The sequence below is a fragment of the Numenius arquata genome, chromosome 5 (assembly GCF_964106895.1).
Source record: "Numenius arquata chromosome 5, bNumArq3.hap1.1, whole genome shotgun sequence".
Classification (NCBI taxonomy): domain Eukaryota; kingdom Metazoa; phylum Chordata; class Aves; order Charadriiformes; family Scolopacidae; genus Numenius; species Numenius arquata.
Genome location: NC_133580.1, coordinates 43,586,412 through 43,608,064, shown reverse-complemented (window position 1 = coordinate 43,608,064; position 21,653 = coordinate 43,586,412). Strand labels below are relative to the sequence as shown.

The following is a 21,653-nucleotide window of genomic DNA, read 5'->3' as shown; positions in this document are numbered from 1 at the left end:
GATGAGATGATGATGCTCGGGCTTGGATGTTTCCATTGGAACAATTCTCCCATATTATACTCTATTGTGACTGGGCTTTCTAAAAAATGGCCACAAGGAAAAAAAAATACAGTCCCACATCAGATGAATTTTCTTTTGAGTGTTTTTTGCATATTTTAATTACAGCTCTGGTGTTTGGTATAATAGGCTGAAGTTTCTCTCTTAGGTTGAGTGTGGTTGACAGCATGGCTATGCTGTAACAAAATCTAACCTTAAATAAGATCAATGAGCAATGCTTTGAATATTTTGAAAGGAAAACACCACAGAAATAAATTAATCTTTAGAGTATGCCCATTGCCTCATGATTTTATTCCAGAATCCTCTTGGCACTAAGTCCTAGATCAGTTTTATTGTTAGCAACAATTTGCTCAAGTTGGTTTCATATTGATAGTGAATTTTTTATGAAATATTTTTTTCTACTACCTATGAAAACATCCTGTGATTGATGACATCCCTATAGGTATAAATAGCAATAAAAATCACATTTTGCAAAAATAATGGGTCTAAACTTAGTTTCTCAGACTAAGATGGAAAAGGTATAGAAAAGCAAACAGTCAGAAAAGAGGATATGAATTCTTGATATACTTTCAGATAGATAGGTATGTGGATTTAGATTTTTTTAATATTCAAATAATTTGGGAGACCAAAGAAAGTATGATTCCTTTCTCATTAGAAAGGTGAGACAGTGGATAAAAACATACTCTGTGTGGCGGGGGGAGTTTGGTACTCGTTGCTTACTCTGTCCAAATTTTGTTTATAATTTTACATGAACTTAAATTCCTAGATTTTTATTCTCAGAGTATTCCATATTTAATATTTTTCTTTTTAAAATGATTGCTACTGTTATTCGTGGGATAAAATACATCATGCTGGATTGACCCATGGAGTATACTTTATCAGGTTAAACTGGTCTTTGCAGAAATACTAGAAAATCCTTCTTTATAATATTATTATTAAATACTTTAAAAAGGCTAATAATAAAAAATCAGAAAATGAGATTTTCTGGTTTTGCAGCTTCCACCATCAATGGAGCCTTTAAATTGATAAGATGTGGTATTCAAAAAAAAAAAAAAGGCAGAGAAACGTTAGAAGGTGACTCACTTTACTTAATCCAGTTTTCCAAATAGGCTGATGTACTAAAAATTCCAAATTATATATAACTGATCTCTTTTTATCAACTGCATTGAAAATAAATAGCTGCTAAAGCTGTAGTGAATGGAGATGGTAGCTTAGATGACACATTACTTTATAGAACCTTCAATATTTTGAAATTCTGAGCAACCTAGTATTTCTTAGACTAGGGTGACATACATATACTAGCAAGAATTGAATTTGGTTTCATTTTTGAATTTGGTTACATTAAAATATACATAAACTTTAATACTTCAATAAAAATAAAAAAATGCTACTTTATGGACTGGAAAATATTTTCTTATGCTTTCATCTGTATAACGCCTTTACACTGTTTTTTAAAACAGTATTAAGTTTTCTCTAGAATAGAAACAGCCTTGGCTGGACGGACAAACCAATAAAATAATAAGACAAATAGGGGGAAAGTGAAACAAGTGTCAGTGTTTATTAAATAACTCTCAAATTGCTTATAGTGGAGTTGAGAAGATCGTTAAAGATTCAGATTTCTTAAACCATTAGGTTACATTAGAGACATCCATACTTATCTGGGGAACAGTCCTTCTCCAAATGGTATCTTTAACCAGCAGAAGTTACTCTTTTGGAATTAGTATTCAAAATGTCGTAACTAGAATTACAGCTAAAACAATCAGAATCATTTTGGCACAAGAATTCTTTTCCAGAAGAATGTATCCACATCACATGCAGGCAGAAATGCATAGGAGCTGAACACAGGTGCTGCCACTGGCATAGTTATGCTTGTGGCATGATGGTGGGGAGCTGAGAATTGTTCTGAAAAGAAACCAATAGAAAGATAGGTCTGGAGCATTAAGAGACAATAAATAATGTTCTTAAGTTTGCGTCGCTGTTTGAAACATTAAAGCATTTGAGAAAACAGTGGAGAACATAGTGATGAGCTGTGTCGGTTGCAAGAAGGGGGATCAAAAGAGAATATTGTCTCAGATTTACCAAGCAGAAGCTCATTAGTGAGCATGGTTTCAGTGGAGTGAAGGATAAAGAGGGTAGTAATTGAAGAGGTCATTAGGTGGGATAAGAGGATTTTTATGATCTTGGAAGGCTTTTGTTAGGGCTTTTTTTTTTTTTTCTAAAAAAAAATGGAAAAGAACCTTTTTATAAAGGAAGAGAGAGCGTAGTTTAAAGGCAGTGGGCATGAAACAAGATGGTGTCAACCTGGGGAACCTAGGGATTTTGGGAGCTAGTAGAAATCTACGATAAGAATGGAATTAAAGATTAGATTGAAAGTGGCATTTGCAAACTGAAATTGGCAAACAAGAAAATTGGCTCATGTCTTGCCCCAGTGAAAACTTCCAAATATTACGGTAATCATTGTCTGACAGAAGACCTCAAAGAGTGTGCCAGTGTAGGAGATGGTATGGAAAATGCATGTAAGCACTTGTTAGAAAGGAAGAAGTTTAGTAGTGCATGGTGTATTTCTGTTCTCATGTCTCTGACAGCCTGACATCCCACCCCGGGCATGCAATTCCATTCTCCTTGGAACATTCCTTCCTGTGTCCCAAGGTCGAGGGAGAGCCATGGCTACCTTAATTGTCCTTGTACAGAAGGCAGCACTCCAGATATGTGAGGAAATGGAAGAAAATGTAGTAACAAACACTTGTCTTGTTTTACTATAGATACGTAAAAATGGGATGATTCTACTTCTTTTCAGAAAGCAGTTTCTCTCTTTCTCCCTATCACCAGTGTGCAACGGAAGTCAGTAAGTTTAAGTGCTTAAAACAGATCATTTTCCCAAATTTACCCTATAGGATGAAATACAGAATAGTACCTTAAAAAAAACCAAAACAAAACAAAAAACCGAAAAAACACCACTGTAAAAATCTAGCTTAAATTGCTGCTTTTTTCTCTGTTATTTTCTCTTAATTCCAATACACAATTTTTTTTTTACATGTGTATCCATGACATCACTTCCCAAGTGCACTGAACCATGAGACCTTGGGGTTTTTTTGTGTGAATGTGTCTCCTTTCCCCTTTTAGTCAAAGTAGAATTTAAATATATTCTGATCAAATAGCAGTGAACCTATGGATCATTTTGTTGCTTTACAACAGAGCCTATTTCATGTACCCTGTGTTGTGGAGAGTTATAATAAATGTATGTTGGTTCTAATTTCTTTCCCTTTTTCTGTATCTTTAAACTTCTTCAAAATTATTTCTATTTTTCCTTTTAAGAAGGGTTTTGGGACAACATAGATGCAGGAGGCACAAAACCAGATGTACTTAACATTACTTAGCCATTTTGGTTTCCTTTAGCAACTAACAGAACAGTAAGCATTGAAGAAGCTACAGAACTGCAAATGAAGTGAAAATTACTAGAAAAAATTAATTATTCAAATTAAAATTTTTTAGAACTTGCAGTTAAATTTTGTAATCAAACAGAACAAAGTGTTTAGGTTCTAAAAAGATATTCTTAAACACCGTTGATATAGGTTACGCTTGCACTTAACAGGAAACTGCCATACTGGGAAGTTTCAAGTAGTGAGGTCAGATACCATAAGAGAAATTTAGAACAGCAGTGCTATAAACTAATTATACTGTCCTAGAGAAAAAGAATAGCTTCAGTCCTAGTAATTTAGCAGATGTCAATGAGGTAAAATGTCTGTAACATTAAAGAATCATCTTCCAAGTCTCACTCTTTTATTTTTTATTTATAATTTTGAAGAGTTCACAATGAAATATTTTAAACATGAACCAATTACTATTTGAATATTTCACTGAAAACAAGCTCAGACATATCAGGATTGTTCAAATATTCCTTCAAGTTTTCAGTATTTTAGATGCTTGAATACCAGTGTTCTATGTTTTTCTATGCTTGAGATTATCTGCTTAGAATACATCTGTAATTTACAATTTAAAAATTATTATTGAAAGGGGGTGGTGTTTGTGTAGTCTTCTGTTATATGCATACTAATCTTATTTAATGTGCTTTAATAAGACACATTTAGCATTCAGCATTGTGATACTAAACAAATACATGTTCTCACAGCTCAGGCATATTAATTTTATGGCTGTAGAACAATGCAGTTTTTCAATCGAACCACAGAAAACTGTCTGGGATTCAGGTTTTCTAATGGTATGCATGGTAACCACATTCACTTCCCTCAAATAATCGTGTCACTTAAAAATATCCAAAGCCACACATGGAAGCACACATCCAGAAGTTTCGGGGCTGTGTGAATTTCACAACACTGGATGTTGCTGTGAAGTTTCTGTTCACTTCAGGACTCTTTGAAGCATTAATATATACCTGCCACCCTCCCTCTTGGGGAAAAAAAGAAACAAACTGCCCAAACCCAAAGAAGAGGAAGCCTTGAAGAAATGAATAGTTGATATCCAGAAATGTCAAAAAATGTTTTTGTTGTCTCCCAAACAAAATCCTTAAGGTTCTTCTGAGGATATGGAGTCCTTCAGGGAACCTGCCTTCTTTCTATCTTCATCAGTTTTCTTCAGGGATGTGGTTGTGATCTGTCTCAATTTAAGTAATTTCTAGGAAGGAGAAGAACTGTCCAACCTGTTTATTTACATGTCCAAAGACTTTTAAGCTGTCTGCTTTCTGCTAAATTTATAAGAAGCAAATAATAATAGATCTTTGATCCACAAAAGCTTGCTCTGCTGCTTGTTTTTCTACATTAATGTTGAGAAAGTGAAACCAATTTAAGAAATTGAGAGATGTACTCTTGGATGAGATCTTGAGTAAATGAGAAAGTGTGAAAGCAAAATAACTTAAATCCTGAAAGAACAGATCTGGACATTGATGAGAACTGAGAGAGAGAGGGGGATCTGAAAAACATGACTGAGTATGAGAGGTGGGTCCTCTACATCATAGCAAAGTTTCAGGGAAAGAAACGGAACATTGTAGGCCACCATGGACTTTGTGGAGAAGAAAAATAAGAGTTTATGTAGGAAAAAATTTGCCATCTAGATCTTCATTCAGAACATGACATATGAGATCTTGGCTTTGGGTTCCTTATCTTAATCCATATGTTTTTAACACAGAACAGGGAAATCTATTGTATATTTTAACAATCAAGTACTAACAGCAAAACGTAAGGTTAAAGAAAGATTTAGGCACAGTTCTGTGTGTCTCTACACAAGGCAAGAAGTTCTCTCTCTATGGAAGTTCAAGAAGAGATACATGTAATTTAGGGAAAAACAGCCATGCTTTGGAACATTAACTCCTATTTGCACAACAGCATGTTTCTTCCCTGACAGGGTGAAAAACATTATGAAAGTGGAATTTCATAAACGTTTCCTTCACTGATAGCACACGTAGCCTTGTGTTTTGGACTGTTTAATAAATAAAATCTAGTCTTTGAGTTCAAGTGAATTTTAGCATACGTTTTTAGGTGGGTGAAAAGAGAGTAGAGAGTGGTAGAGGCAACATAATGGGAAGAAAACAGAGTGCCTAGGTGTGTCTAACTTCTGAATCAAACGGTGATTCTGTAGTGCAGATTTTTTTTCCGCCCATAGTATAGTTTAAATCTTTTAGAACTTGGACAGGATGTAACCCAGCGTGGACTAGCTAGATCCATGCACCTTTTATTACTGTTGTAATTTTTCCTGTAATTGAAGACTAATGAGCACGCCCTTTAGATGCTATTTTAGTTCACATATAACTTTATAAATATTTCAACTTAGATATAATTAGGTAAATTGAACTTGTTTAATTAGTAATGCAATCAGCCAGTATGGCTTAGGAAGCCATATCACATTAAAAATACAGTGATAATGCATGTTAATAAGCAATAAGCATATTCTTTTAACCAAAAAATCCATGCTTTCATAAGTCATTTGTGTCTTATTATAAGGCTTTATAACTTTGCCATTACTTTTATTTTGCCATTGCCATTACTCAGAAATTTGCATGTCAGCTAAAAATCAGTGAAGATTTTTCTTGGCTGATTTTGAACCAAAATAGCTGTTTTTAAAGTGATGGGTTAGGAGAATTAAATGTTTTGCTCACATTTTAAATTTTTCTTCTAATACAAATTTTCAAATTTGAAGTGGGAACTTGAAAATTTGAAGTTTGTTTTGTCTGAGCAATATTCCTTTTTCTATCTCTCAAGAAGTTTTCTCCACTCCAAATTACAAAACTCAATGCCAGCAATGAGGTACACGAAGGATCTCACGCACATACAGTGTTTAGTGATGTTCTATGCATCTGTAGCTTGGGTCTGCTAAAAATGATTAAGAAGTTTGAAAAAAGGAGCCTGATGACATACTGAAATTTGGGCTATATGGGTGAGAGCTCTGAATAAGAGCTAGAATTTATAGACTTAAGCATATGCATGTATATGTCAGAGAAATTTTTTATATGTAAGCATGCTTACAAGAAGCTGTTAGTGTATTTTCAAACTGCATTAGTGTTTATAATTTTGGAATAAGCGAAGATCAGAAAGAATAATATAGGTAGGAGTAATATGGTTATATTTTTTTACCCCTTTTGTTAATCAATTTTTTTAAAACACTCTAAATATATTTTAATTTTTTTAATATTTGAAATATCCTGGTTTTTACAGAATTCATTGTATTCAAGGAATATTGAAATATGAATTTGGATATGAGGTAATATATTACATTTTTTAAACAAAAAAATGACAAGAAGCATTATTAGTAATATTTTTTAGTTTACTGGAAATAGCACGTTTCAAGTAGGGCCATCACAGAGTTTTGTCCTTTAGCATTAATTAAGCTTTACATTCTCATTTGATGATATAAAATATTTACCTGTTTGCAAAATGTATAGAATAAGATGGTGAGGTATATAATTACCAAACTGAGTAGGTACTTAAAAATTCAGATGACTGATTTAAAAAGCAAATAGGTCCTTAGAAGCTTCTGAAAATCCTTCTAAGCATCATGTGTCTCTGAAAGCTTCTAAGTATGAAAGCAAAGACAGATAGGTGCCTAATTTAAATAATCCCAGTAGGCATCTACATGTTTTTGTGACTTGATATTTTTTCTAGGGTGTTGAAAAAAGATTGAATAGCTAGTTGACATGATTTCAGGCTTTTCTTTTTATGCCATTGCACTAAAGAATGCTGAAGAAAACAGGCAAGAGCTGTAGAGGTGATCAGGAAGAAAACTGTGCATACAGATTTTCTTTTTGTCATGTAAATTGCTTTCTCTAGTTCATAGCTTTGTAAACAATGTATCATCCGTTCTCTTTCAACCACAAAAGATTTTCTTTGCTCAGGGTGTCTTGGTTCAATAGGCATGTTTCCTTTTGTTCTCTGGTCAAAATGCTAGGTGCATGTCTTTATGGTTAATATTTTTTAAATGTTATTTTCATTTTCAATAGTAGTACTTGTTTGCTGAAAAGCTTATTACCCAAACTCCTATTGTTTAGGGAGTAACAGGTTACTGATGGAACAAAAAGGCATCTGTAGATCTGGATAACACTTCATAGATAAATTTGCACATTAATGTTCAACTTCTAAAGCTTGAATTAGTTGAAAATGTGCTATCTTGGCATTGGGTCTTTCTAGTTTTAGTTTGAAATTCTATATTGCAACTGTTGGTGTCTTCTTGGCTCCTTTTTGTAAAGAATTATCAAATGGCATAATAATTTCAAAATTAGGTTTACCACATTAGCGTCACTAACTCTGGCCATATTTTCGCCTCCATTTTAAGCCAACCTAAAGTGACACCACTGCACAAAGAAGTGGTACCACCCATTGCCTGGAATTGGCCCTTTGCAGCAAGTAGTCCTTTACCTCTCTTGCATGTTCCATATCAAGTAATGCTCCGTGTTGAACTGGACCTGGAACATAATCTGATCAACACTCGCTCTGCCCACTCCATGCCCAGGATTGGTGACAGAAATCACCAATCCAGTTAAAACATATTGTAGGTTCTTACGTAGTTTGCTTTAGGACACTAAAATCTGAGGCCATAATTTCACATAGCAAATTGCACAAAATACAGTAAAGGCAAATTTTGAACAGGGGAGTGTATGCAAGCTTTGTGAAATAGGGATAATGTAAGAAAATGGGGAACGTGGATAAACAAAATAGCATGAAGTTGAAAGCACACAGTACAGAGTACTGGTAATCAGAGAATTATCTGTTCAACTGTTAGTGGTACTGGGTTCTGAAAACAGAGAGAAAACAGAGATCTGTATAGATGCATAAATGTGGAGCTCTACAGGAGAGATTTCTTCCAATGAGACGCATGATGATACTGGAAGAAATATTTAACACTTCATTCTCTTCAGCATCTATCTTCATTGTACGCTAGCAAAGAGCTCTTTTCTCAGACATCCTGTTGATTGCATCATACGAAAATCCCCTAACCACCAATTGTTGATCATCTGGAAAATAGGGAAGGAGGAACTGTGAGCTTTTTTGATAGGAACATGTAAATTTGAGAGTATATTTGAAATTCCCTCAGCCTTATACTATAACAGCTGGCTTTCTCTGCTTGACCTATGAATGTTCAGTTGGTTGGTAGCAGTGTTAGAAGGCTGTGGTGTACAACTTGTAGACTATGGTGGTAAGATTTTGGAATTCTCCAATGCCTCCTGATATCCCCAGTTTCATCTGCACCAGATCACTCATTCTCCTTTTCGGTACACTGGAAGGTTGATTAGAGCTAAACGAACAAGGGTACAAAAGAGCTGAGGAGTCAGAAGCAGGGCCTCTTATTCTCCTCTCTCTCACTAGTTAGTGACAGAATCATCATTCATGACCACAGTTGGTAATAATAAGAAATAAAAACTATTAACGTTTCCCTATATGGAAGTATATGTTCAGATTAAGTATTTGTAGCATATGGACTAATAATTGTCAGGTGAATCTCAATTTAATTATTCATCAGTGTATTTTTTTCTTAGAATTAGGTAGCATCTCCTGTTTAACTTTAAATGCACGGACTTCTACAAAGCTCTCATTATTGAGATAAGGTACAATTAAAGGTGATACCTTTCAAAGATGAAACACTTTTTACAGTTGCATGAATATTAGTTATTGGTTGGCTAAAAAGCAATTTACTAAATTTGGGAGTTGGACTGGATGATCTCTAGAGGTCCCTTCCAACTCTGACAATTCCGTGATTCCATAAATGCCCAGCATTGAGATGATGTTCCAGAAAGCATTTTTGTAAGTGTCATATACCTCAGCACATGAAAATTTCTGAAATACTTCAATTCACATTGAATTCATGCTTCATCCAATACTGCAAAGTTATGGTAGAAAAGGGTGTATTGACATTTCTGGCCTAACTTCAGTCTTTCAATGTCAAGGGCTTGAAGCACATAACGGAGGCAGTATGCATTGGAGATCCAGGTGAATGCCCTGGCAGCTAACTTCTGCTGACTTGTATACTGCAGGGGTGTACCAGATCTGCTTCCAGCTGTCCAGTATGGATAAGGTGAAGGAAAGGAGAATTGGAGGGAGTATCTGCAGACTGCACCTGAAGGCACTGGTGCATGAGCTTCTGTTTCTTACTTGCCAGAGAAATTGCATGTATCCTCATGATTTAGGTTTAGTTAGTTTATTTAGAAGCTGCTAGATATGCCTGGCAAGACGGTACTACTGTGGAAAAATGTTATCTTGCCACTGAGGTAGTACCATTCTCAAAAAGGAATAGAATTAAGTCTGTGAGAAAAAGCAAATTGAAAAAATGCTGAGAAATGCCAAAGTTAATGTTGCACAAACAGTGTTTGTCTTTCTTTTTACCCAAAAAATATGATGCAATCTTAACTTAATTCTGTTGCTGTTTCTTCCACAGGGCTCTTCGCTCGCTTAACACACAGAATGGACATACTTCTCTTGTATCTAATTAGTAATTCATTTTCTCTGCACTGTTCAATACAGTCTCATGTCTTTTATTATACAGAAGCCACGCAGTTAAACTAAATTCCTCTGTGCTTTAATATATCTTCATTCCCTGTAGAATTTGAGAAGTCTGTAAATAGTAACTAATTTACACTCTCACACACAGTCCCTCTGTGTGATATGAGTGTTGTTTTGCAGATAGAAGATGATTCTGCAGATAGATGGAAGCAAAAAAATTATTTGTGAGGTTTGATGGCCAATTAAAGGGTTGTGGTTTTTTTCATGTTTCACAGTGCAAAACATTTATACATTCAATTAATTTTTGTTTTAGTTTATATAAAAATGTTTAGCATATTCCCAAATCAGATCTCAGCTTTTCAAGAGCTCAGGAGAGCACAAATGCACTCAGTACCAAACAGAATTTTGCTAAAGTAAGTTATCTAAGATCCGTGGACCAGCATAAGCATTATTTTCATTTTCCTTCGTGCAGTCTCCCTAGTTCATGCATTACACATCTTTCAGTCTCTCCAGCAGATGAAGAAGATTTATGCAAGCAATAGTCCCTTGACAGTGGTTCATTCCCAGAGCAGCTCTATCCTGTACTTCCTCATTGAATAAGCTTGATGCCATCTGGTCCACCCATTTTCTCAAAGCAAGATAAACTACACAGGTGTCATTCCTGACAGGTTTATCTAAACCTGGTTGTAAGTGACAGTGATTAAGATTCAATAAACTTCTCCAATAATTTACTTTAATACTTCACTACCTTTATTATTAGAAAGTCTTCCTAGTATCTAATCTGGAACTTTTCTGCAAGTCTTCCTAGTATCTAATCTGGAACTTTTCTGCAGCAATTTAAGCCAATTATTTCTTGTAACATTCGTTGTGGTATTATTTTCAGGTATCTTTCAGATGCCTTTTACCTATTTGACAGCTGTTACGTAAATCCTCTTATCTCAAGACCGAACATCCCTACTCCTTGAGCCTCTTTGTCAGTGACTCTATTTTGTAGGCCTCTGATCACTCTGGTTACTCTTTGTTTTTTGTACTTCCCAATTAATTCCTATCCTGTTTGAAACCTTGTCACAAAGCTGGACAGGGTGCTCTTTTTTAAGTGCTGCCAGAGCTGTGTGGAATTATTTTACATGTTTTGTAGGTTGCTGTCCTGTTTATGTGTCCTGGTATGGTAATGTTTTTAAACACCATTCAATTGTTCATAATGATCACTAGATTTTTATTTTTCCTTTTGAGTATCCACTAGCCAGTTGTTCCATAGCTTCCATTGCATTTTAAATGTAATTGTGTGTACCTAAGAGTAGAACATAGCAGTTCTCTCTATTGAATTACATTATATTTTTAGCCTATTTCAATCATATGAGTATTTTTATTATATTCCTATCTTCTAAAGTTATTCCAGCCTTTCCATGTTTAATAGGATATCTTTTATTTCATCTTCCAAGCCATTAATGAAAAGGTTGTGACTTACCCTTGGAAAAGTCTGCTCGGTGCATCTTTCCATTTTAACAGTGAGCTGTTGATTGCTACTCTCTGAGGATCACCTTGAACTAGTTTACTCATCTTACAATATGAGCCCACAAATAGCATACTTTCCAGTATGGCCTACCAGGTTGCAGTGTAAAAGAGTGTGACAAGCCTTGGTGAAATCAAGGTACTTGCAATCTAATATATCTCTGTTTTCTAGAAGTTCTTCCACAGAACGAGAGTAGATCTCTTATGAGTTGCATTATAAGATCCTGTAGCATGGTCCATCTCCTTTCTTCTTCTAGGTGTCCAGAAATCAAACTTAAAAGCCATTTTTTCTATAATTTCTGACATCATCTTTTCCTTGCTTATTTATTTTCTTCATCTTTCATTTATTTCCAGTCTAATAGTACATTTTCTCTCCTTTAAAATTTCTTGATGGCTTTAAGTTTGCTCAGCCAGTTTAAATGTTCAAGGATGTAAATATCAAAATCAACTATTTTGGAAACTTCCAGACTGCATAAATATTCTCCAAATATTCTTTTCCACTCAACGTAGAGATCTTACCTCTCTGGACGTGACACTTGTGCTGCCATATTACTCCTTTCTGTAGAAGTTTTCTGTGTATTTGAAGTCATCAGAAAGTTTTCCCAAGTCACAGGTTTTATCAGTGTCCTCCCCATATATTAATGACACGCATACTGTCATTCACACTTGAAAAATTGGGTCAGCTGGTCACAGGAGGATGATTTGGGGTTTTCTAAAGGTAAAAATTTAGATGTTAAAGTGTATGATATTTTCCTGGAACTTGGTTTACAAATACAAGGGAAGCTGGGATTATTTGGAACTTAATGTAATAAATAAAGTGTATCCTGTCCTTGTATTCATGCCAATCAAACGCACGCAAAAATCATGGGTTTTTTCATTGTATTTTCATTTTTTCATTATTTTACTATGGAAAAGTTAGATTGTATTTTTTTTTTCCATTTTGCGGCACAACCTAGGCTCTTTGTATATACAATATAGAGAGATCTGTTTGGCAGCCTTTGACAGGTAGCTACTCTGGAATGGTAAGTGGCAGAGCTTAATGAAATATAGTCCTGTCATTTAATCTTTCCAACTCTGTAACAGTAGTTCTAAGAATCAGAATCAGAATCGTAGTGGTTGGAAGGGACCTCAGAGATCATCGAGTCCAACCAACAGTAAAAAAAAAAAAAAAAAAAAAACCACCACAAACAAAACCACCACCCACCACCTGAACACACAACAACAACAACCAAACCAAAAACCATCACCCACCCACACAGCACCCCACCACAAACCAGTAATCTTGGACACTAGAGCATGCCCTGAAGAACCATGTCTACACGTTTCTTAAATACCTCCAGGGATGGTGACTCCACCACCTCCCTGGGCAGCCCATTCCAATGCCTGATAACCCTTTCAGTAAAGAAATGTTTCCTAATATCCAACCTGAACTTCCCCTGGCGCAACTTGAAGCCATTACGAAGAGAGCTCATGTATATCAAAATAACATACACTGTAGTAGTTCTTCCAGAAATATAACTATTCTCATCGTCACTGTAATAACAGTAAAGCTGCATGAGTCGTGTCTAAAGATGACATATATTCTTTGATATTCTTCCCACACACTTTAATTGCTTGTCTCTAGTTCACTAAACAGCTACTTTGGGCAAATGTTGAAGAATGTTGAGTCCATTTAAGACTGAACAGGTTTTCAAACAGGCAGAATATGAGTAAACAAATTGCATTTTGCTATGGGACGCTCGACAGTACAGAAATAAGGAATTTTTCATCCTGAAATATATTGCCAAGAGACCCTGATATGGTACATATTCTTTGTCTGTATTGAAATGATTTTTTTTTAAGCACTGTGCAGCATATTGCTCTGAAGTCAGAAATACTTATTCTTCTGTCTTGAAACAATATGAGATTCAAACAGTTGAAGCATCCTTAGACTGAAACATACAAATGAGACATTGTGAAACTCCAGTGTAAAAAACTGATATGCTAAGAGGTCAGGGGAATCGAGATCAGAAGATGAAAAGCTAGATATATTCAGAAGTAAAATGGTATTTTTTCATGCATGTAAGGGATTGTGATGAAAGTAGCGCAAGCAGTTAACAGTTTATAAAACCAATATAAATAAGGGGTATTGTGAAATCCAACAGATGAGTTTCTCGAAAAGTTCATGACATAGTTTCTCCATATAAAGAACTCACTAATAAAGCCAAATAAATTGGAATTATTTTATTGCTATGCATAACATAATAGTTCATGTATTTTTCTGCTGTTTAAACTCTTCAGATGTTTTCCCTACGAAACAAATGATTTCATCACTGTTCCCAACACTACCTCTCCTTTGTATCACTGCTTCTCATCATGTCCTCATATTCTGTATGTCACAGATTTCTTTTTCTGTGGAGTTTTTCAGGTATGTTGCTTGCTCTTCTGCCAGTTTGAAAGTGACATTGAGGGAAGTCTGACCCGCCTTTATTTAGCTGAGCTGCCTTTATGTTAAATTTCAAATGGTGGTCTCATTAAGTTCAGTCCCCCACAGGAGTAATCAAAGCCTGAAGCACAGGTGTTTGTAGGTTTGACTCCTTAAGCTACTAAGATTGAACAATAAAAATTCTCAGATCTTAAAAGAGGGAAGATCTTTCTTTTCAACAGAAATACTTATTAAATTCAGGCTATGATCCGTTCTACTAACTCTGAAGATTGCTTTGAGTATTAAAATATGAATTATGTCATACACTGTCTGGAAAGAGGTCTGGTGGGCATCATGGCTAATGCAAGCACTCTTCTGTATAGCCAGGGCAATTGCGTGGGGATGCAAAAGGTATTCCTTTGTTTCATAGTCAACATAGACAGAGCTGTTTGATTTGCTTCAATTTTCTGGTCCTTTATGAGACACTAGTGCTATTTGTATAGCTTTCAATTGGAACAGATCTTTTGTTCTTTTTTGTTAGAATTAAGAGATTCTTTTATCCTCATTGTCCTTTAACTGTGGCTTTTTGGCAAAAGGTAGCACATTCAGAACTGAACTATAATGATGATTTTATGTAAATACACAAAATGTGAGGTATGATTTTCTCTCTGCTGATATATCTACTTTTTGATATTGGCAGTGATGCATAAGGGTATTATTTCAATGCAGTGATGCAGTTCAGCTTGTGCTAGGTAGAGAACTGCATGACAGTATGACAGGGCTAGAAGCCTGACTGCATGAAAGGTCGATAAAGTTCTGTAAATTCACAGTGCTTATATCTGCATACTAGTGGAAACCTGAAGTGCAGCCTTTCAAGAGGCTCCTTTTTTCTTACATAGCTACAGTGCTCCCACCTCTTACTCATTTTTAGGAGAGAGAGAGAAACTTCAACTTTGGTGTTTGCCAGAAATCTTGATAGTTGTGTAATGGAATTGCATTAAACTAAAATTAGATACCCAAAAAGAAGATAAGTCAGGGAATATAAGGCACAAATTCTAGTGAGATTTTTCTTCTGAAGTGTTGGAGTGCATAGAAAACACTTCATATTTTTATTTGTTACTTGAACTTGTTTTCTGACTCCTACACTTCTAAGTTACATGTCCTTTACCTAATTAACGAGACATCTTCCATCTTTTATTCAAGGATGAAGTGTTCTCCATAACTATCTTCCTCCTTTCCTCTTCTGTAAAAACTCTTTGCAGATACTTCCCCCCCCCCCCAATCCCGGTGTTTTGGCTTGTGTTTTTCATGATATTACATTGGCAAAATGTCCTGCAGAAAGATCTGTTTTGGAGTAAAAGTTCAGCTTTTCAGTAAGAATGACAGTGTTTACAATAATGTCGTGTTCTATTTATGTAGTCTTTAACTAGGTTGGTTTTATATGCTTGAAACAACAACTGCATTTCCTGGTTAGATTTAGTTAATTTTTGTATGGTTTCTGAATTGGAGCTTTAAGTATCAGATCAGAACCACACAAATTAATCTGTTTCTATATTGGAAAAGATTGCCACTGGTCAGAATTGCATCGGGCCCAGCTTTCCATTTTCTCTGGTATTGCTTTTACTAGGATACTGTCATCTTAAAGGTAGAAATTGTGATAAATTCTATAACAATTCACTGTTAATCACTTCCTATCAATAATGAATATTGTTGACTTGTTTTTTTGTTCATATCATAGAAATGAAACCAATGCAGTTTACTTCTCTTTAGTATGCATATTCAAATCGGTCTAACACCAGAAGTGCATTCATGCTTGAATTGAGCCTGAAACTGTAGCCAGGTTAGGGAACAAAAACTTTGTACCTTCATCTAATCTAATTCTTAGTACAAAGGTGGCATATTATGCAGAAAATTTGGCCTAGCAACTATGCCTGCAAAGATTTAAGCCCTTCATGAAAGATTCCCTCAAAATACTTAGAACTATGATTTTTATTATAAAAGATGTTTATGTTAATGATAGTCATTCTCTCTCCTTACAGTGTAAATTAGACTATCAAGCCTGTGTCTCAGGAAAACAAATCTCAGTGAAATGTGAAGGACGTTGCCCTTGCCCTTCTGACAAATCCACAAGTGCAGGCAGAAATGATAGGAGAGGTGAGTGATGGTAATTTGTATGATATTTTTAACAGCTCGTTTCTAGAAGGAAATAAGGTTTTGCTTACAGAAGAGTACAGTGATCACAAACTGATTATTCTTGAATAAAACTGGCTTTATTTTGTTCAAGGTTATTTTCTCTGCTGTGGGTTTGGAAATTGTGCCTAGAGTAAAATACCACTGTAGTTTTCAATTGCAGCTATCGTAGTATGAATTACTGTTGTACCTTTTTTACTCTTTAATACTCCTCAAGATGCTTATGGCTGTACTTAAGACAAAGAAAAATTAATTCCTTGTTCCTCAGTGTTTTCAGCTGAATATTCAAGAAAATGAAGTGTGATGGGAAAAAAAGGAAACTTAAAAGTCCTTGTTGCTGCTGATATCATAGGAGCAAGAAGTTGCACTTGAACTATGGAACTATTAGTAAAGACTATCATATAAAAGCAAGTTCTTTGTTTGGAAAGTGTTTGATAGCAGTAAATCGGCTTCCTTTTGGACTATGCACGGGATTAGGCTGCTGAAAAATGCAGTTGCTTTTCACTGCTTCTTAGCCGTTGGTGCAACTGGAGAAAAAAATTTGGCTAAGCATATTTGTACTTCAGTGACTCCCAAGTGACTTGGGAAGGTTGCTGTTAAACAAAACAGGGTACTTCTGAATAGAGAGCCATCTTAGCATGAGGTTTTAAGCCACCATGTACCTGAATTTGCCAAGAACAGCATGACTGGAGCATTTTTGTATTTCTTTAGACTGATATAGGCTGTAGACTTTAGACTGTATTTTTTTTCTTCTTTCTGTATAGTGACACTCTTGATGAGTAAGCTAAACTCTTTATGCACAATACCCTGTATCCTCATTGGAAATACATCAAAACTAGTTTTTGAAGACTTTTTTTTTTTTTTTTTTTTCCTGTAGCAACCTTATAAAGATAAAAGAAACCAGCATTACATTCCTGGACTATGTTAAAGTTGTTATTTCATTATGGTTTGATGCATTATTCCAAATTTATTGTGCAAGAGAGTCTTATTTTTTCCATGATAAACTGTTGCTACTGCCAAAATGATTTTTTTTTTTCCTAGTTTAAAAATTGAACTAATGTTCTTTTGACAATGAATAGACATGACCACTGCAAACATCGAGCTGTGTGCAGGCATACAAGTCAGTTGAAAAACTGCTCTGAAGCACTTCTTTATGTCACTTTTTTGGACAATATCATTGATTGTGTAATTAAATATTAATGGAATATGTGTAATTAAATATTCCCTATGGTATAACGTCTCTGCAAAATGATACAGCCTTGAGGTTTTTTAAAGCATTAATTTACAATTTCATGTAGTAACTGTAAATTAATAGATAAATCTGTAATCTGCTCATATTGCCAACCCAAATGGAAAACACCGGAACACCCAGCCTTATATGGTTATTTTGGCCCCTTTGATAAAAGATACAATATATCATTAATGCAGTTGCAGTTTCTCTGCATATCCAGCATAGATGTGGGGATATTTGCTTAACAGTGGGCATGAAGTAAAATTAAGATAGTGAGCCGAGAAGCATCTGTCTGTGTGTAGTAGGCATACAAGTGTTAGTTTTTTAATTGCCCTCAGTTCTTACCAAAAAAAAATTAGCATTTTCTCTGCTGGAAGCTGTTTCCACCTGATGCAGTTATTTTTGTCTTTTGTGTGTGTTCTTTCAAGCACATACTATTTTTGTTACTTCTCTACTGAAAACAGTCTACAGACAAATTTTATTGGCTTCAACAAAATGGAATTGTTTTAATTAGGAATGAACTCTTCTTGAATATTTATACTGCCAAGGGATCAAGATTACTTGTGCTTAGTTATGTAAAAGAGAAAGAAAAAAGGTCCTATATGAGTATGGGAATTAACACTAATCCAGTCTTGACAGATTGTCAGGGCAAGCAAAATACAGGGTTTTTCCAACTGCTACATTTTACTTCAGTGTTGAAATCTGAATGTCATTTCTTTACAAGGCCAAAGGCCAGGAGACATGAGAGGGATGAAAGTGAGCTAAGTATCATTCCTGAAATTTCAGCCATTATTTTAACAGAATACAAAATTTCTTGTAACTTTTTAATAAGAACTTTTTTTTGTAAGAATAACAATTATTTTCTTTAAATGGAACTCCTTTAGGTGTTCTAAGTTGTATATGCACATGTCAGTTGCTTAGAAATTTGAAGAAGCCAAAGAGGCAAAGTAAGATTAATGCTCCAGTTTCAGGGATAACTTAAGTGAGGGTTTCCTAAAATACAGCCCCTGTCCAGGACAATTTTTCATTTTTTCAGATTGACAAATTCTACTGAATTTTTGGTGTATCTAGGGAGAAAAGTATGTCTATGAACTTTTCCACACCAAGACTATTTTGGGACTCCATACTCCTTTGGGAACCAAAATTAAACCAGTATTCAGAAAAACAGATTTGCATCTTAAAATATATTTGAACCTAATCACAAAATCATAGGAAAATCTTGAAAGTGAACTCTGAAGTTTATCTAATCCACCTCTGTGACCAATGCATGAGGCAGATGAGGGCGTCCTGTTTTTTGTGAAATCTGTCCTGTTTTAATGATACATTCAGTAACATTGAACCTGACGGATGTGCAGGGGCTGTTAGATTGAATCCAAAAATGAAAGGGCTAAGAACTTGATCTAGAACTAGATGTATAAGTTGATAACAAAACAAACAAACAAAAAAGGACACAACAAAATTAAGATCTTTCTTTGTCATGTGTTCGTTTTAGTTTAGAGAAAGCAACGGGGATCATATAAACTACAGCAGGTGCTCCAGTAATTTTTAAAAAGAGAAAGAAAAGAAAAATTGCCATGATAGAGAGGGAAAATCTGAAGAGCGCTTGAGGCAGTGTTGGAGGGAAGGATCACACAAAGTTAGAAATAAATTTAGATGGGGAGTATGGAAGAAAGGGATGGCTTAGGGAGTTGCATAGAAGTGGAATGAGAAAGGTAAACCAGGATGAATGGGAAGCACCACCACTGGTGACAGAGGTGTTAATTAAGAGACAAGAGAGGAAGCACTTATAGGACCCTGTCTTATTTTCCAGGCTAGTGATTGCCTTATGTCCTATTTTCACTCTAATCTTCTTTTCAAGTATGTACCAGAATTTGGGGCATCCAGGTCATGCTGGCTTGCACAGTTGTGAATGTAGGGATTTTACCGAGCTGGAATCTGCAGATCTTTATTTTCCTAAGCTCTTCTGAGTCTTTTTTTCCAGTGGTTATGTGGAACCAGAAATTAGGAAGACATTTTAGAAGACTGGGAAGAGTTCTGTCCCCTTGGCAGTTTCTGGGTACTGTTTTTTGCTCCAAACAGTAGTTATGATCCTTTTGCTCTAAAACATACCGAGTCCTGTCCTTTGCCTGTCATAGAGGACAATGATTTTGCTAGTCCTACTCTTCAGTCTAATAGGTAAGAACAAATACGCATGATGCAGTGTTGAGACTTACCAACTGTGTCACTGGGATGAGGAGATGAGACCAGTCGATGGGGTAAATGCAGAAGTTGCACTCATTTTTAAGGATGAACAAAAGTCCTGTTAACTGTTGTCACTTACCTCTGCACACTTCATCTGCTTTACCGTCTGGCAATTCAGATCACCCATCCTCCCACCCATTCCCAAATGACCAGAAAAAAAGAACCAGATCAGTCCTTTCTCTGCCAGGCCAGTCAGTCTCACCTCTGTGCCCAGCAAGATCATGGAGCAGATGCTCCTGGAAACTATACTTTTAAAGCACATGGAAAATAAGGAAGTGATCAATAACAGCCAACATGGCTCTAATAAGGGCAAAGTGTGTCTGACAAATGTGATTGCCTTCTGCAATGGGTTTGCAACGTTGGTGGATAAGGGAAAAGCAACTGACATCATCTACCTCGACTCGTGCAAAGCATTTGACACTGTGCCACACGACACCTTTGTCTCTAAATTGGAGACATGGACTTGACGGATGGACTGCTCAGTGGTTAAGATATTGGCTGGATGGTCACACTGAAGAGTTGTGGTCAACAGCTCGATGTCCAAGTGGAGACCAGTGACAAGTGGTATTCCTCAGTGGTCAGTATTATAACGGTTGCTGTTCAACATCTTTGTCAGCGATATTGACTGTGTCATCGAGTGCACGCTCAGCAGATTTGCCAACAACACCAAGCTGTGTGGTGTGGTCACCACACTGGAGGGAAGGGATGCTATCCAGACAGAGGGACCTGGACAGGCTTGAGAGGTGGGCCTGTGCAAACCTCATGAAATTCAACAAAGACAAGTGCAAGGCCCTGCACATGGGTCATGGCAATCCCAAGCACAATACAGGCTGCGTGGAGAATGGATTGAGAGCAGCTCTGAGGAGAAGGACATATGGGTGTTGGTGTATGAGAAGCTCAACATGAGCTGCCAATGTGTGCTTGCAGCCCTGAAAGCCAACTGCATACTGGGCTGCATCAAAAGAAGCGTGGCCAGCAGGTCAAGGGAGGCGATTCTGCCCCTCTATTCAGCTCTGGTGACACCCTACCTGGAGTATTGCGTCCAGCTCTGGGCCCTCCAACATAAGAAAGACACAGACCTGTTGGAGCAAGTCCAGAGGAGGATCACAAACATAATCAGAGGGCTGGAGAACCTCTCCTAGGAAGACAGGCTGAGAGAGTTGGGGTTGTTCAACCTGGAGGAGAGAAGGCTCCAGGGAGACCGTATAGCAGCCTTTCAGTACTTAAAGGGGGCCTACAGAAAAGATGGGGAGGGATTCTTTATCAGGGAGGGTAGTGATAGGACAAGGGGTTATGGTTTTAAGATGAAAGGGTAGATTTAGATTAGATTAGAAATTCTTTCCTGTGATGGTGGTGAGACACTGCAACAGGTTGCCCAGAGAAGCTGTGGTTGCCCCTTCTCTGGAAGTGTTCAAGGCCAGGTTGGATGGGGCTTTGAGTAAGCTGGTCTAGTGGGAGGTGTCCCTGCCAATGGCAGAGGGGTTGGAACTGTATGATCTTTAAGGTCCCTTTCAAGCCAAACCATTTTATGATTCTCTTTTGGGTATGAAGCATGCTTAGCTTCTGTATTCAGCTATCTAAGATAAATAGGAACTTGTAGACCTACTGTCTGCAATGAAGTTAGCCTATTCTGTAACTATCACAGGCAAGACAGAGTAAACAAGAACCTGTAGTGCATCTAGATACTGGGGTTTGTTTAAGAACTAATGACATTAGAGCTTTTACTCAATTTGATTTTATCTCTCAAACTCATTCTCTCACCCTACCACCCAGCACTACATTCACTCGATCTCAGCTTACCTTCCAAGCTAGGAGGTCCATGCTGACCTGGACCTGTCAGGCAGAAAGTAATGTTGGTTTCTGCTGTGTAGCTGCATGCAGTTACCTATCAGGTGTCATTGGCCATAGTCCCTGAGAGTCCCGCAGCGTTCATCTCGGTGCTTCTCACTGATCTCGAGGATCTCTCCACACTTCCAGCATCTTTCCACCGGCCAGGATTTTACCTGTTGTCTTTCAGGGACCCTTTCTTCTTTCTGGGAAGCCATTCTTTTTCCAGGACCCATTCTTTCAGTCCCTACCA

General features: G+C 36.5%; 1 protein-coding gene across 5 annotated transcripts in view; it reads left to right on the top strand.

The window, feature by feature from the left end:
• The window catches only part of SPOCK3 (SPARC (osteonectin), cwcv and kazal like domains proteoglycan 3), a 203,171-nt gene that overhangs the window by 124,596 nt on the left and 56,922 nt on the right, over positions 1-21,653 (top strand). For all 5 annotated transcript variants that reach the window (XM_074147078.1, XM_074147077.1, XM_074147076.1 and 2 more), the window contains one exon: positions 15,951-16,065. In XM_074147078.1, the coding sequence (XP_074003179.1) occupies positions 15,951-16,065 (115 nt within the window). The remainder of the gene's footprint in view (positions 1-15,950; positions 16,066-21,653) is intronic.